The sequence below is a fragment of the Camelus ferus genome, chromosome 1 (genome assembly GCF_009834535.1).
Source record: "Camelus ferus isolate YT-003-E chromosome 1, BCGSAC_Cfer_1.0, whole genome shotgun sequence".
Taxonomy (NCBI): Eukaryota; Metazoa; Chordata; class Mammalia; order Artiodactyla; family Camelidae; genus Camelus; species Camelus ferus.
The window spans coordinates 47,588,558-47,603,693 of record NC_045696.1 but is presented as its reverse complement, the minus strand read 5'-3'; the positions used below and the strand labels follow the sequence as shown (position 1 = coordinate 47,603,693).

The window sequence follows — 15,136 nt, the reverse complement described above, 5'->3', positions numbered from 1 at the left end:
CAGGCCCCCTTTCCCAGTTGAAGGGTTACTTTCTGTGCCATCTGATTTCTGCTCATCTCAAATACCTGGAAGCCCCTTTTCACCCTGCCCCCTCCCCACGCATCTTACTAGCCAGGCAAATAATTCTGAGGAGTATGTTTGTGTGTGTGTGTTACGTTTAATGTTGCAGAAGTGCTGAAGATGTTTAACTTTTCGGATTGAATCTCCTTAAAATTACAAATGAATATTGCCACAAATAATATACTTAAAATGCTAGGAATGTAAATTATATAAGAAATAGCTGTTTTATTGTTTTTGTGCCATGTTATTTTACAACTGAAAAACTGTGCTTCCCTTGGAACGTGAAGTTCTTGGAGCACTTCACCATGAAAATGCTCTGTACACTTTTATGATGTGGTAGCTGTAAATTGCTAGCTGTCATATTCTCCCAGGAATGAAATAAGTGTCATTTAGGTGATTAATCCTAGAAAAGCCACCACACTGGCAGGGTAGGGTGCTACTGCCTTTTGACACAACCAAGCACCTGTCAGAACAATGACCATCGCTGTTTGGAAAGAGCAGTGACAATGTATGATTTCTAGGACTAGTTCCGGAGGTCCTGATGAAAGAATTACTCTGAGAGTTAAGTTCTCTGGTTTTCTTAGGGAAAAGAAAGTAAGCCTGTAGTCAGCCTCTTTTCTTCCAGAAATTTTGCAATGCTAGTCCGTCCTCTGCCAATGAGAACACTGAGGTAGGCGCAGACTTTCCTGGACCGCTTGGTTATGGGTGGGCATTGTGAGCACATGCTTGCTTGCTTGCTTTAACAAAATTTTTATTTTAAGGTAAGTGTAGATTCACATGCTGTTGTAAGAAATAATACGGAGAGATCCCTTGTACCCTTTACCCGAGTTCTCCCAATGGTACCATCTTGCAAAACTATAGGACAATATGACACAGTCAAGATACAGAACATCTCCATCACCACAGGGATTCCTCCTGTTGCCCTTTTGTAGCCAGAGTCGCCTCCCTCTCCCCAGTCAGTGCCTTTTGAAGAACACTCTGATGCCAGAGATAAAAACAAACTATTCGGCAGGCATGAATGTTTATCTTTGCCAAGATGTTTAACAGAACCCAGGAGGCAGGGTCAGTTCTGACCGGCGAGGGCTGCGTCTCTTTTCCTGCTGTATCCCCATCTCTGCTGTGCTTATATTCCTAGGGAGATTCTTCTGTATTTCTTTCCTGAGTATCAGCTACCATCAGAATTTGGACACAGATCTCTAGAGGAACTTACAGCGAGCTCTGAGGTAAGCTGGCTTTTTTTGAACTTTAAGGGACTGACCAAATAGCCTGAATTTAATCTTCAGTGAAGAAAAACGTAAAGTGTTACCAGTGAGAGGACCTAGCATGGCTTCAGCGAATGACCATGGGGACGTTTATACTAAGTGGATGACTCGGAATTAAAGCTGCACAGAAAACCAGCATGGCCAAGGTTTAAATAAACCCTGGGAAGATTGTACAGACTGAGGAGTTGGTTGCAGAGATGAAAAGAAACAGGAAATAGTCCCTGACTTTTCTCCTTGCAGCAAAAATAGTCTCTATCCCTTACATACCCTTCCTCAGCCACCTTTCATGAGGAGCTGAGGTGAAGACTGGGTCAGCCACGTTAGGTACCCAGAGTCTTGTTAGAATCATGAAGACATCACAGGGAGAGATGAAGAAAATTGTATTTACCAGATCTCCTCTCGAGGGCAGTACCACATACGGTTGGAAGGAAGACTCTGATAGCAGCTGCCTGGGGCGTGCAGGGTGAGCGTGGCACTGGCTCTCAGTGGGCAGTCCCCGGGCTACTAAGTCATGGCGGGCTGGGGTGACGCTGAGCGAGGTGTGCAGGCTTGGGGCTGCCAGAGCTGCTCACGGGGCTGGAGAACAGCCCGCAGGGCACAGGAGGCTGGGGCTCCTTCTCCATCTCATGCTCAGTGTAGCTTATGGGAAGGATGGATACACATGAAAAGAGCACCAAGGGATTAATTGGACAGAGGGACCATATGCCTTAATCTTACTTAATCATATGCCTGGATGAAGTCCTTAATAACCTACAATCATTGTTTCTGCCTCTTCACCAACTACTCTCACCTCATTCTCTCCCACTGGGCTCTGACTCCACTGCCTCACTGAGCCTGTCTTGTCAGACCACCAGTGACCACGATACTGACAAATGCAGCAGTCACTTATCTTATCCAACCTCAAGAGGCCTTCAGCCCAATTGACCACTTTTTCTTTCTTGAGGCACTTTTTTTTTTTAATGGAGGTGCTGGGGATTAAACCCAGAACCTCATGCATGCTAAGCATGCGCTCTACCCCTGAGCCACACCCCACCCCCTGCGAAGCACTGTCTTTGTGTAGCTTCCATGACAACATGCTTATCATTTTCTTGCTTCCCTCCCTCCCTCCCATTCCTTTTGCTGGCAATTCCTCTATTTGATTTCTGAATGTTGGCATGTCTGTGGGCTCATTCCTGAACCACTTTCTTCTCTCTGTTAGATGTTGTTTCTAGGCGATCTCAACTAGTCTCTGACTTTAAATACTGTCCCACATGCCAGTGACTCCCCAGTTTATTTCTGTGATGCTCCCATCCAAGAAATCCAGACTCCCAACTGCTTTCTTGGTGTCTTTTTGAATGTTTATTATTTATCATTTACTTTTCCTTCACCTTGATTTTCTCTTTCTTCTGTAATTTTTATAAACCATGTTGTATTAGGTAAGCTGCTTTAATCTTTTGTTTTGGAATGAGGTGAGGTGTACTGTAGGTAATTAATTTAATTAGATCCAGGCTTAAAAGACCCACAGTACCAATGTTGGCTAGTTGTAGGCAAAGCTTTTGTATACTAGATAGTTGCATGTTATAACTCTGCTGTAGACAGCTCGTTCCCTAGAAGTTAATATCCTGTTCTGTTATCATTTATAAAAACAGCTGGAGCAGTGCCCAGAGCAGACAAACAAAAAGCTGAAAATGTGTTTCGACCAGGTAAGCTTCCTTTCAACGTAGTCATTTATATTCTAAACGATCCTACATTCCAAAGGAGAAATAATATGCATTTCCAAATGTTACGTTTGGAAGGAAATCAAATTTGCATTCACTTATCAAGACTTAGATTAATGTGTAGCATATCAGATGTCACAAAGCAACATCTTTTTTGAATTTTAAAGATGCAAATGTTTCCACAGCATAAAGCTTATGAAACACTTGGAGTAGGACTGTGTTTTGAACAAGAAACATGACATTCTGAGACTTTAAGAAATAGATTCACTGAATCCTCAAGACAGCGTACTACACCAGAAATCACTTGTAGATTAAAGTCTTTATTTTGGACAGTTTGATATCTCTCTGGGTTTTTTTGTATTCTATCAACAGTTTTTTAAGTTTATGATTTTTCTATTACAAAAGTAGCCCTGAAAGTAATTAGTGCTAATGAAAGAAAGTGAAAGAAATTTTAAGAAATTCATCCGTGGTCCCATAGCATTCCAAGATCACAGGTTTGTTGGGCTTTTTTTTTTTTTTTTTGGTGTATTTCATTACCACCTTTCTCTCTCTGGATAGATTTTTTTTTGTATATGTATGTATATAGTTTTCTTACAATACTGTGTGTCTAGTAGTTCCTAAAGATTTCCTTTGGGGGAGGAAAGAGTCCATAGAGTACTGCAGTTCTACTAGAGAAATATCTCAAAAAATCATATGCCTCCAGCTTCCTTAATTCACACTCAAGGGAATTGAGACTCCAAGATGTGAACTTGGCCAAGCTAACATAGGGGGTTGATGTTAGAGCCGGTACAGCCACTGAGGTCCCCAGGTACATCACTGAAGCCACAACAGTCTAGAAATGTTCATGGCACCAGGATCAAAATGGAGATGTTAGGCTCACACTGAGACTTTACCTGGGTTTGCTCAAACAGGTGCCCCAGCTCCATCACTAGCATATATACTAGCGTCTTTTCCCAAGTGCTTCTGCTTACAGCCATCTTCTGGAAGGCTATCATAATAACATGCAGATCTGTAAAGTCTGGGAGGTGAATGATGCCCCCTGGAGTTGTGCAAAGTACAACTATAACCAAAGGCACTGCCTCATCTCTTTTGCAGGGAATGGGGTATATTTGAATACTTATGTTTTATAAATGAAATAGAATTGTGAAGTAAGTTCTTAAAAGCATATAACAAGGCAAATTTGAAAATTAGAACCTAAACTAGATCTCTTCTTAGAAAGGCTGTATCACAAAGTATTTTAGGGTGTGCCTAAATGTAATCCCCTGCTGATAGGTTTGCCTCAGATGTTTCTGCATGAGTGCCTACTGGCCTGCGATAAGCAACTGGGAAGGAAGGAATATGGTAGTTCTTGTTCTTAGTTTCTAATCATTTTTCAACTGAAAGTGAATTTATTTTCTGAATAATGTTTTCTGGAGAAAGTAGTAATTGAACATATTCAGCTTGTAGACTAACTTGTCAACATTTCCTAGTTAGAATAAAAGAGCTTTTCCCAACATATTTTTGACTCTATTCTAGCACTAATACTATTTTCATCAACGAATGTAAAACTATGATTGATTGAGAGCCACTAGAGATAGGCACCGAACAAGGCCTTTTCTATATGTTACCTTATTTAACTCTCATAACAACTTTGGGAGTGGATGCCACTACTTCCATGTCAGTAATGAGGTAATGGAGAGTCAGAGAGATAATCTTCCAATGCCATGATGCAAGTAAGTAGCACATTCAGGACTGGAACCCAGGTTTGTCCCAGTGCACAGCTCTTTTCACTGTGCTGCTTTCCTCCATCTCATTCTTATCCAGATGGTAACACTTCATCCATGGGGTAGTGTTTGCATGTATTACTTGCAATGGGTATACTACAGCTTCTCAGCCTATTGGTATAAAAGAATTACTGTTTGCTTTCCAGAGACCTTGACATTACATGATACAATGTATATGGGGAGATGACAACAATAAAATATGATGTGGGGAGGTCATGTGGTAGGCAGGTTGTTTAATGTCCCACCAGGAATTGTCCCAACTCTTAAGTCTGTAGCAGCCGGTTTGACAAATTACCAGTAAGGCTCCTGAATCTTCCCACAGATCTTTGACTACTGGTCAGGGAACTCTGAGTTAAATATCTTCACTACAAAGCTTAGAAATTTGCTAAGAATTAGTTTGTCATACATCTCAGTGTGTCCTTGCTTGTCTATGCCCTTCACGTCTGTTTCTAAATGTTGTTTTTTCAGCGTCAACACTCAGTAATGGAGCCAAGTTGTGGGGTCTTGGAGGCCAGGCTGAATAATTCAGTGTTTATTCAGGGTGTTAGCATAGATGATGAGTAGAATCCTTTTAATGTTCAGGGCAAGTTCAGACAATCAAAGCAAGATAAACAGACAGGAGGCCATGAGTTCCTGTTGAAACTGAGATGTTGCAAGCAAAATGCAGAACAACTGGAGTCATGATTTCCCTCACATGAAATTGCCTGGTCTTAAGGACTTTATTAATGATTGGTAGCTTTAAGTGGATGGTTATGAGAACTATTAAATCATTCGTTGCAATCCATGTAGAGGACAACTCTATGCACCTTGCTTTAAAGTGTGTACTTTTTTTTTAAAATGGAGGTACCAGTGAACCCAGGACCTTGTGAATGCTAAGCATGCACTCTACCACTGATTTGACCCCCAACCAAAATGTGTACTTTTAATAAACAGAGCCACATCAAAGTGTAGGAGGACCTTTGGGAAATTACAGACTTCTTTGGTCACCTCACTTTGACCACACTAGTGGTTTTAACAACTACTAAGGGTAGCAGGTGATTCCTGACGGCATTGGTGGTCCTGTGCAACCCAACCTGAACCACCATCTTTTAAACTTTCCTCTTACCAGCCATCTGCTCCATCCAAAATGGAGTTGCTCCAGCCTACTAGCCTGGCCTGCTTCTGGGCCTTTTCCTATGCTGTCCCCTAGAATACTCTTCTCCACTTTTCCAGTCCACAGATGGCCTCTTGAAATCCTGCCCACCCTTCGTAGAGCCTGCTCAGTGCTGTCTTCTCCATCACGCCTACTTCAGTCTCTCCATGTTAATTTTGGTGTTCTGAGAGAACCTTCAGACTCTATTTTAGCATTAATTAAATTTTCGGCTTTGTACTGGAGTAGTCTCTTGTATTTTATTTTCTCTTCAACTAGATTATAGAATCCTTGAAATTCACAGTTTTCCCTTATCTAGCTCGACAGAAGCGTCAGTAAGTGCCCTTGAACACACCTGCCCCTGAACCATCGTGCACTGAGTCAGAGTTGATTGTTTCTGCTGTAGAGCCCGCTCACATCCACACATGCATATTCTCCTGAGTAGGGTATAAAACCTCTAGACAGATCTTGTGGGCCTGCCTTGTTTTGTGCAAACTTGGTGGGATTCTGGAGCTTCAGAGCTGCTAGAGCTGTGATGTTTTAAATTCAAGGCAGAAAATTAAAATCTCAGTCGAATATTCTTTCTTTCAACTCCTAATTCCATTCTGAAATAATGGGGTTTGGAAGAATTCCATTTTTGATCTGTCACAAATACCTCCACAAGAGTAGGTTTAACCAGCAGAACTAGCCTCTCATCACATTACAGCTCTCTACGCACCATAATTAAAATGTTAAAAACAACTAGAAGTCCTTTTACATTAAGCTTTAAAAGTTGTCAAAATTGATACCTTTTATAGAAACCTCCTGGAGTTTTTAGCCTACAAAAGACAGAAGCTTAAATTAGGAAGCTGGCTAAACTGGCTGGTAGTGTTTGAAGGGAACATAGTTTACTGGTTACAAGAGAGGCTGAGACGACTTTGAATGTAGTGTGCTATATAAACATTCTTACTGTCGTGCTGTGGTAACAGTGCTGCCTTTTGAACTTCAAAAAACATGATTATAGATACACAGCAAATTACAAAATCATAGAGAGGTCCCAGGTACCCTTCACCTAATGTTCCCCAGTGCTTACATTTTACATAATTATATAATTACAGTAAGGTGTAAAAACCAGGAAATTGGTCAAATGTGTGTCTCATTTTATCATATGTGTAGCTTGTATAACCACCACCACCACAATCAGGATGCAAACTCCCATTACCACAAAGATACCCCTGTGCTATCCCTGTATAGTCACACCCCACGACGCACAAACAGCCCTCACCCCGGGCGGCCACCCATCTGTCCTCCATCTCCATAATTCTGTCATCTGAGGAATGTGATGGGACTGTACAGTAGGCGTCGCTTTCCTATTGGCTTTATTTGCCCCACGTAATGCCCTTCAATAGTGTGTTTCTTTTTGTTACTGATGAGCAATACTGTTGTTCTTCTAAATAATGCTTTTCATATTTTATGTTTCTTTTTAATTTTATTTATTTTGTTGCTTTTTATTAAAAAAATGTTCCCTGGCTATTGTTCAGGATGGCGAAAGTTGCAAAATTCTCAAGTTCTGAAAACTAAGAACTTTAAGATTGGTGACATTTGAACTGTCTGTGACTCTGTCCTCATTCTCCCAGCTGTTGAATTTGGTTCCCTCCTCCACCTTCAGGCCGTGGGAGATCTCACTTCTTGGGTTTGACCGAAGCCTCCACGGGAAGCATCTAGGAAGCTTCCTGGAGGAGGTGGTTGTTGCCTTAGTTATAGGCCATCAGCTTCTTCTTGGTTGAATTGAGGATGTTCAGAAACGGACTCTCCTCCAAGGTCTCGGAACAGAGCCTGGAATTCAAGGCAGGATCAGCCACGCGTTTAAAATCCCCTTGCTGTGACTGCCGCACATCTCCTGTCCTGATTCTCCACCGTTCAGTGCTTTGTGGAAGGCATTAGAAATACAGAAGTGAACAAAAGAGACTTTTAAACGTAGAATTTACCTTCCAGAGGGAAAGACAGATAACAGATACTTAAATAAACCATAAGGTAGTGTCACATAATGATACTAAACGCAGATTAAAAAACACATAACGTAATTGTGCATAAAGTAATTGTGCAGGGCCAGGAGATAGACAGTGATTGTGTCTTGGGGCACGGGGGGGGGCCTCTTTCAGATACAGAGAGCAAGGACTATCTGAGCCATGTTTTAACACAGATTGAGGCCAAGGGTGAGCCTTGCGTAGACCTGGGGCTGAATTTACTGAACAGAGAAAGCAGCAAGGGCAAAGGGCCTATGGAGGAATGAGCCTGGTGTTTACCTGGGAGAGTGAGGCCTAGAACTCAGGACAGAAGGCAAGACGAGGCAGAGCCAGGTCAGGAATTTCACAGTCTAATTCCTCATCCCTCACACAAACGCCCAGCCAGTTTAAGTCTCTAAAAAACCTAACATTTCTTTACATGACAATCTACAGATTTCACGATTAAATCACACCTTTAATAGGACACATGATGTGTGTTTGTGTGTGTGTGTGAATGCACACATATATGGCCAGTATTTGCCACTGTGGAGTAGGGGGTCTCTGTTCCCAAAGACTCCTCTCAGTTAATAGCACATGAAAAGTGTAAGTAGTTGGAGGTGAGTTACTGACGTCAATCCAAGTTAAGAATCTTAAGTCATGACTTTAATGCTCTTTAATTTAGTGGAGAATCTACACCCTCCTTTCCACTCTGAAAATATCTGTGCCTTACTTGGGCACAACACATTTTCTTCTATAAGATGTAATATTTGCATACTTGTATTGTCTCATTCTGTAGACTAGAAGACTTCTTGAGGACAGAGACTGAAACTTACACATTTTTGCATCACCTATAATAAAATTCAGTGCCTTGAATTTAGGAAGTGGTGTATGTCTATTAACAGAATTCAGTATATTTAAGGGGTTTTGTTTGTTTAAAGGATTTTATAGAAAAAGGAGAAATTTGTGAGGTCAACAAGCGCTTAAAGGATGTGATGTGGACAGTGCTGGGGAGGCCCAAACGTTTTAGTGACTGTAGTGGAGGAGGGGAGAGGGAAGGCAGACCCGGAAGACAAACGAGGCTACCTTACAAGTTTCCTGGAAACCCACTGTATTAGATCACAGAACTCTCCTTATTGCAGAAATGTTCAGATGTTTACCAAAACAGGATTTGCCCTGTGTCTCTTTTTTCAGAATACCCCCTGGCTTTCTCAAAATGTTGATACAAGCAATTAATGTCATTTTGAAATTGAAGCATTTGGCCTCTCCATGACTTCTCTCTACTCCGTGAGTGCCTCAGGCACCACATGAGCTCTTGGAAAATAATCAAGGCTCTTGAATTAGCAAAGGTCATATGAGCTAGTATCTAAGTGTACTCTTTACATCAGAATAAGGAACCCAAAGAGAGTGGCAGAATAGGAATTCCTCTTACTGGAGTTTCTGTGCTTTTCAGACGCTGCAGACTTGAGTTATAAATAACATCATCTGCCAAGAAAGCCCCAAGTGGCTGGCTGTCCTGTCACTGCCCATGAATCCCTGGTGCTGTGGAGAGTGGTCACAGGCACCTGTCCCCTTTGTGCCTTGAATAACCTGGTAGCACTGGGGAGAATAAATCCAACCATTACCAGGTTTCTTCTTCATCTCAAAGCAAGGGTCTCCGAGCTGACCTTGGTGTGCCTCCTTACATCACAGTTACTGGACTGTATTGTACATCCTTCCCCATCTCTTCCTCTCCCATCAGATCGTTGGTTCTTTAAGGGATCAACATGTCTTAAATTCAGACCACCGGTAGTAAATTTAGACCACCCCTAGTACATACATATAGAGTTGACCTTTGGTACCTGTGTCCAGAACTGGGCTATGAAATGGCTTTATGATATTAGTGGGGAAAGTAATATTTTTAAAATATACTAAAACTGCTTTAAAAACATTCCCAGATCCAGAATGTTTACATGGTCCAATATGAAAAAAATCTCAGGAGAAAAATGCAGTCCATTATCTTCGATGCAAACAGAAGAGGAGTGCTTAATGAGGTATCTCTGGGACAATGTGAAAAGAAAAGAAAAGCTGCTGAAGACAACCTGAATGATCTCCGTGCGAAACTGGCAGTGTTACTGCAGAAACTTCAGCTGGTAAGAAAAGCTTTCATTTGAGTAGCAGGACTACAGTTGTGGGAAGAGCACTGGGCCTTTCCCACTCTTTCTCTTCTGACGTCGTCACCCACCTACTAACCTCGGGCGAGTCGCTTAAACTAGCCCTTACTCTCCCTAAAGGGATATTGGAATCACAAGTAAATGAACTTTGAAAGTATATACTAGAATATTTTTAAAAGGTCTAGTATTTTTTCTGTTTAAAAAGTCAGAATCCTTGCTTGTACTGTTGGTAGAGTTTGATCACACTGTCTCCTCAATAGCATATTTCCAGTAGGAAATTTTTTCTAATTTTTTCAGACAACAAAATATTTTAACTTGTACCCTAATATATAAATAAAAAATAGACTTTTCTAATCTTAGAAGAGAGTTTGGAGAGACCGGGAAGTGTCACCTAAGTATAAATCAGTGTCCAGCTCGTTTGTCGGTGTGTCTGGGTGCACAAAGGCTTGGGCTTCCACGGTAGACTGAGCCAACGAGGAGAGGCCCATCTCCTGCGACAGCATGTAGGAGAGCTGAGTAAAACCTGTCGCAAACTAAAGCATCTGTAGCCAGTGTTGAAGAGTCAGTCATTCTGTAGACGCTAGAAATAAAGTACGAAATCAACAGTGAACCCAGGAAGCAGGTGGCATTTTGTTGGGACACAGGCCCTGGGTCTGGGACAGGAGACAGGGCCTTCCTGGGCCATGCAGGGTGAGCGGGCAGGAGCTGTCTCCCACAGAGCAGTCTCCCTGGAGGCCTGGAGGCCGGGAGGCCCGCCTTGCCCATGAGAGGGGTGAGAAGAACAAGGAAGCCTGCTGTGTGTGGGTGTAGTCATTGTTGCACAGACTTGGAAGCAGACCGCCTGGGTTTTAGTCAGTGTGAGTCCACTCTTTCAAAAACTATACGTCTTTTGGTTTCTCTGAAATTTCACTTTTATTAAATATAAAATAAAACACGGAGAGTATTTTTGATTAAATATATAGCCAAAAGAGAAGATACCCTCTCTTCTTGGGTGGTCCAGGCAACAGTCAAAATGTTTCAATATTAAAATAAAAAAAGAGTGATTAAAGCTAATTGTTTTCACAAAATGGTAATTATATTTGTGCTTCTATCAACAGTCCTACCTAAGCCAGTTTGTAGGAGTGGACCTCTTTTGGGTTTTTATGGCTGTAAAAGGTGGCAAACGTTCTTACACGTGGAAGGTCTGGTACGGTACTTCACACGTGGTAGAGTTTCAGTGATGTTGATGACTGTTGTTCACTAATAAGAAGAACTAGAGCGATCAAAGAAATTCTATATCATAGTGATCGAATACCTCTCTCTATCAGAAAGGTTCATAAAAATTATTGGTTCTCATAATAGCAAATCTGTTCAGGTAGGAAAAAAGCAGAAAGAATAATAGTTTACTCTTCCTTCTATGTCAAACCCCTGGGTTCCCTTGCAGTAACCAGAATAATTATACTAATTTAATTTGCTTTGTTCACAAAGTTTAGTAAAGAGGCCAAGGGCTTTAGCCCACAGAATATGAAATGCTTTATCTAGTATCACTGGAGAGGTCTTCAGAGGGCTCTTGCCTAAGTATGTTTACTCTCGTCCCCCACTTGAAATTTCCATTTTCACTGTCTCTGATTGCCAGAGCAACTTTGGTGGAGTGGAGCAGAGATGTGAGATGAGGTGGACCTGGAGCAGATGGATGGGGCAGGCATATGAAGAATCTGGGGGAGAGAACCCACCTGGAGTCCTAGAAAGAAAGAAGTCTAGTCTGCCAGGCAGAGAGCAGAAGCCAAAGGATTAGACCAGACTGAACAGATTGAAAGCAGTCAGTGTCAAAATGGGTCACACAGGGCATTCCTCAGAGTCAGTGAATATTTGGAAATCCTGGCGAATATCAATACCATGGAAGCCATCTGCAGAAACAGGGCCCTAGGCACAAAGCTAAGGCTCAGTACAATTCAGCCTTGTTAGAGAGCTGAGCAAATCTAGGGCAGAGGGAGCAAAGCAGAAACACATTTAATGGAACCAGATAAGGGATGGAGAAACTGTGATCATGCCAGACACTTATTTGGAACAGTAATAAAATTGGGATTATTTCTGAAAGGTCCTTCCTAAAACTTCTCTTAGCCATCAGCTCAGTTGGAGAGTGAGTTGATGCCATGGTGGGCCTGAGATTTAGGTCAATAAAGAGGTTCTCCGGTGTTCATGGATCAAGAAGCCCAGGAAAGGAGAGCATGTGATCACCCAGATCAGGGCAGCGCACCCGAGTTGTAGGAAAGATGCTGTGGAATAAAGAGAAACAGAGAAGTCGGAATTTGCCTATTCATCTGCTTTGCCTCTAAGGCTAAAGATTCATGAATTTTTAAGCTGGAAGATGAGAGCCTACAACAGAGAAGGATGAGGGCTTTAGGAATATAACAAGTAATTAAATAGAAGGGGGTAAAAAACAGTCGAACTAGCCTCCACTAAAGAAGAAAGAAAAAAAAATCCAGGTTTCTAGCCACTTGTGAGCATAAAACAAGATTAAATGCAAAAACATTTCAAAAGGTTAAAAGTATTATTCAAATGCAAACTGGGTTTTGTTGCTGCATGAATCATAGGGAAGACTGGCCCAAGGCCACCCAGATTACAGGAATAAACCCTGTGGCTTCTTCGCCTGCTATGGTTGTTGCTTCTCTTTTCCAGGGTGGTCCAGCAGGAGACCTGGAGCAGATTGACAGTTATTTAGAAGCTTTGCTTAAAGAAGATAATCTCCTTTTTCATAATGCTTTTAAATAAAGGGACTACAGATTCAGGACATAGTCTTCCTTCAGAAAAAAAGGAAAGTACTTCTTACACTTAAAAGTCAGAGAGGACATCTCATTTTTTTAAATGCTAATAAGAAAAAAAAAGGAAGATTCTTTAAAAAAAAAACTTCTCTGTACTTGTTATTGTAAAGTTCATCTTGTTTAACACTAAGAAAGTTGTATTTAGAAATAAAGACTGATTTGGTTTTTATATTTCCCAGTCCGTTCCCTGACTCTTCCTTTTCTTTGAGAAACCATTTCCAGAGTTCTCTAATTCCCACGTGAGCTACTAAGAAAGATGGAAATGTCGTTTAGGCCTAAATTTTGTTTTCATTAAAAGGATTGTATAAATCTGGAAAACAGTGATTTTTAAAAACTATATACAAACTATATACAAAGAATCACCTCCTCTTGGAACTTGAGTTGTAAAAGAAAGACATTATACTCTTTCTCTATTGCAGCCAATACTCAGTAAACCACATAATATAAATCCCCCCAAAACTTTCAAATATGGTTTATAATTTTATTATTGAGTTATAGTAAAAGAGTAAATCTTCTCAGCATAATGTGAGAACTGTGTTTTTCATTTTCCTTGATAACTTTTATTTGGAAATGTCTGCAGCTTTGGACAAAAGCAATAAAACATTTAATTTTGTAGAATTATGTAATTTTAATTTTATGTACACGCACATAGTACAAAATTCAGAACATGTGAAATGGAATATGGTGCTAAGTCTTCACCCCATTCTTGGTTTTAGCTACTTAATTACTCTTCTCAAGAGGCATACTTTGACCAGTTCCTGGTGAATTTATCCAAAATCAGTCAATGTATCTAAACTCATATAAATCATTACATGGATATACATATGGATATAAAAGTAGCCAAAAGATGCTGTTGTTTTTCCACTTAATATGCCTTCAAGATCATTTCACATCAGGATCAGTGCATATAGGGCTGCCCCGTTATCTTTAAACTGCTCTTTATTATTTCAGTCTATGGAGATACCAAAACGTATTTAACTGTTCTCTTGTGATGTACAGTCACATTTCTCTCATCGTTTTGGATCCACGTGTGCACAACAGTTAACATTCTTGTAAATATGTTCATTTCACAATGTGCAATTATCCTTGTTAAATAAATCTCAGAAGCTGAATGGCTGGGTCAAAGGGTATGTACATTTTATTATTCATAGATATTGCCTAATAGACTTCATAAAAATTGTATTAATATACACTTCCCCAGCAATGTGTAAATGCCTGTTTCTTTATGTCTTCTCCTACCCCATGAATTATCCAACTTTCTTATGTTGCTGATCAAATAGGTGGAAGGTGTTACATACGTGTAGCTTTAATGTACATTTCTTATGAGTAAGGCTGAGCATCTTTTCATGTTTAAAATTCATTTGAATTTAAAAATTTTTCAGTTTGGTGGTAATGTTCCTACTGACTTATAGGAACTATTTTCATATTATAGAAATTATCTTTTTTATATGATGTGTCTCACAAATATTTTCTCATAAATTTTCATTTTCTTTTGTTTTCATGGTGAGCCATATGGGATTTTTAAAAACTTTTGGTTTAATTTCCTTTTGTTTATGGTTTCTGGGTTCTTATGGTTTCTGGGTTCTTAGTCATAATTAAAGAGTACTTTTCAGTGCTAACATTATAAAGAAATTTTACTTTGTTTTCTTAGAATAATTTTAATAATTATGTTGTTAAATCTTTGACTCATCTAGAATTTAGTTTGATATAGGGAATAAGTTAGAAATCTAGTTGTGTGTGTGTTTCCAGATAACCCTAATATTGTCCCAGAATTATTAATAGAATAATCAGTCTTTTCCCCACTGATCTGCTGTGCCACCTTATTGCATGTTAAATTCTCATTTATATTTGGGCTGAGTTCTTAAAAAAAAAAAAACTCTATTTTTTCCATTAATTGTTTCATCTTTTCTCATGTCAGACCCATGTTCTTCTGGTAGTGCTAGTTAATTTTATTTTTCAGCACTTTCCTCTGTATCCTTGCATGTGTAATTCTCACTCAAACTTAGAATTAGGTTTTAAGTTACCACCCACCCCTCAAATTGTATTTGTATTTTGTTGGGTTTCTGGTAATGTTATAGGTTAATATAGGGAAAAGTGCCTTTTTAAAAAATATATCTCAAATCTTTCTATCCAAGACCAAAATATGCCTTTCTATATGTTCAGGTCTTTATTAGTGACCTATATTAGTATTCAAAATGTTTCTTCAAATACATCTAGCACATTGTAGTTACATTTATTATAATTTTAGATTTATTTGTTGCCTTATTATAAGTGAGTCTTTTTTCCCAT

The 15,136-nt window shown here is 40.0% G+C and overlaps 1 protein-coding gene across 1 annotated transcript in view; it reads left to right on the top strand.

Moving 5' to 3' along the window:
• MORC1 (MORC family CW-type zinc finger 1) overlaps nucleotides 1-13,016 on the top strand; it is a 143,973-nt gene extending 130,957 nt beyond the window's left edge. The window contains 5 exon segments of the mRNA XM_014565682.2: nucleotides 1,196-1,283; nucleotides 2,951-3,004; nucleotides 9,831-10,025; nucleotides 12,705-12,788; nucleotides 12,790-13,016. Of these exon segments, the coding sequence (XP_014421168.2) occupies nucleotides 1,196-1,283; nucleotides 2,951-3,004; nucleotides 9,831-10,025; nucleotides 12,705-12,788; nucleotides 12,790-12,861 (493 nt within the window). The 3' untranslated portion in view covers nucleotides 12,862-13,016.
• Nucleotides 13,017-15,136: the final 2,120 nt, after the last annotated feature.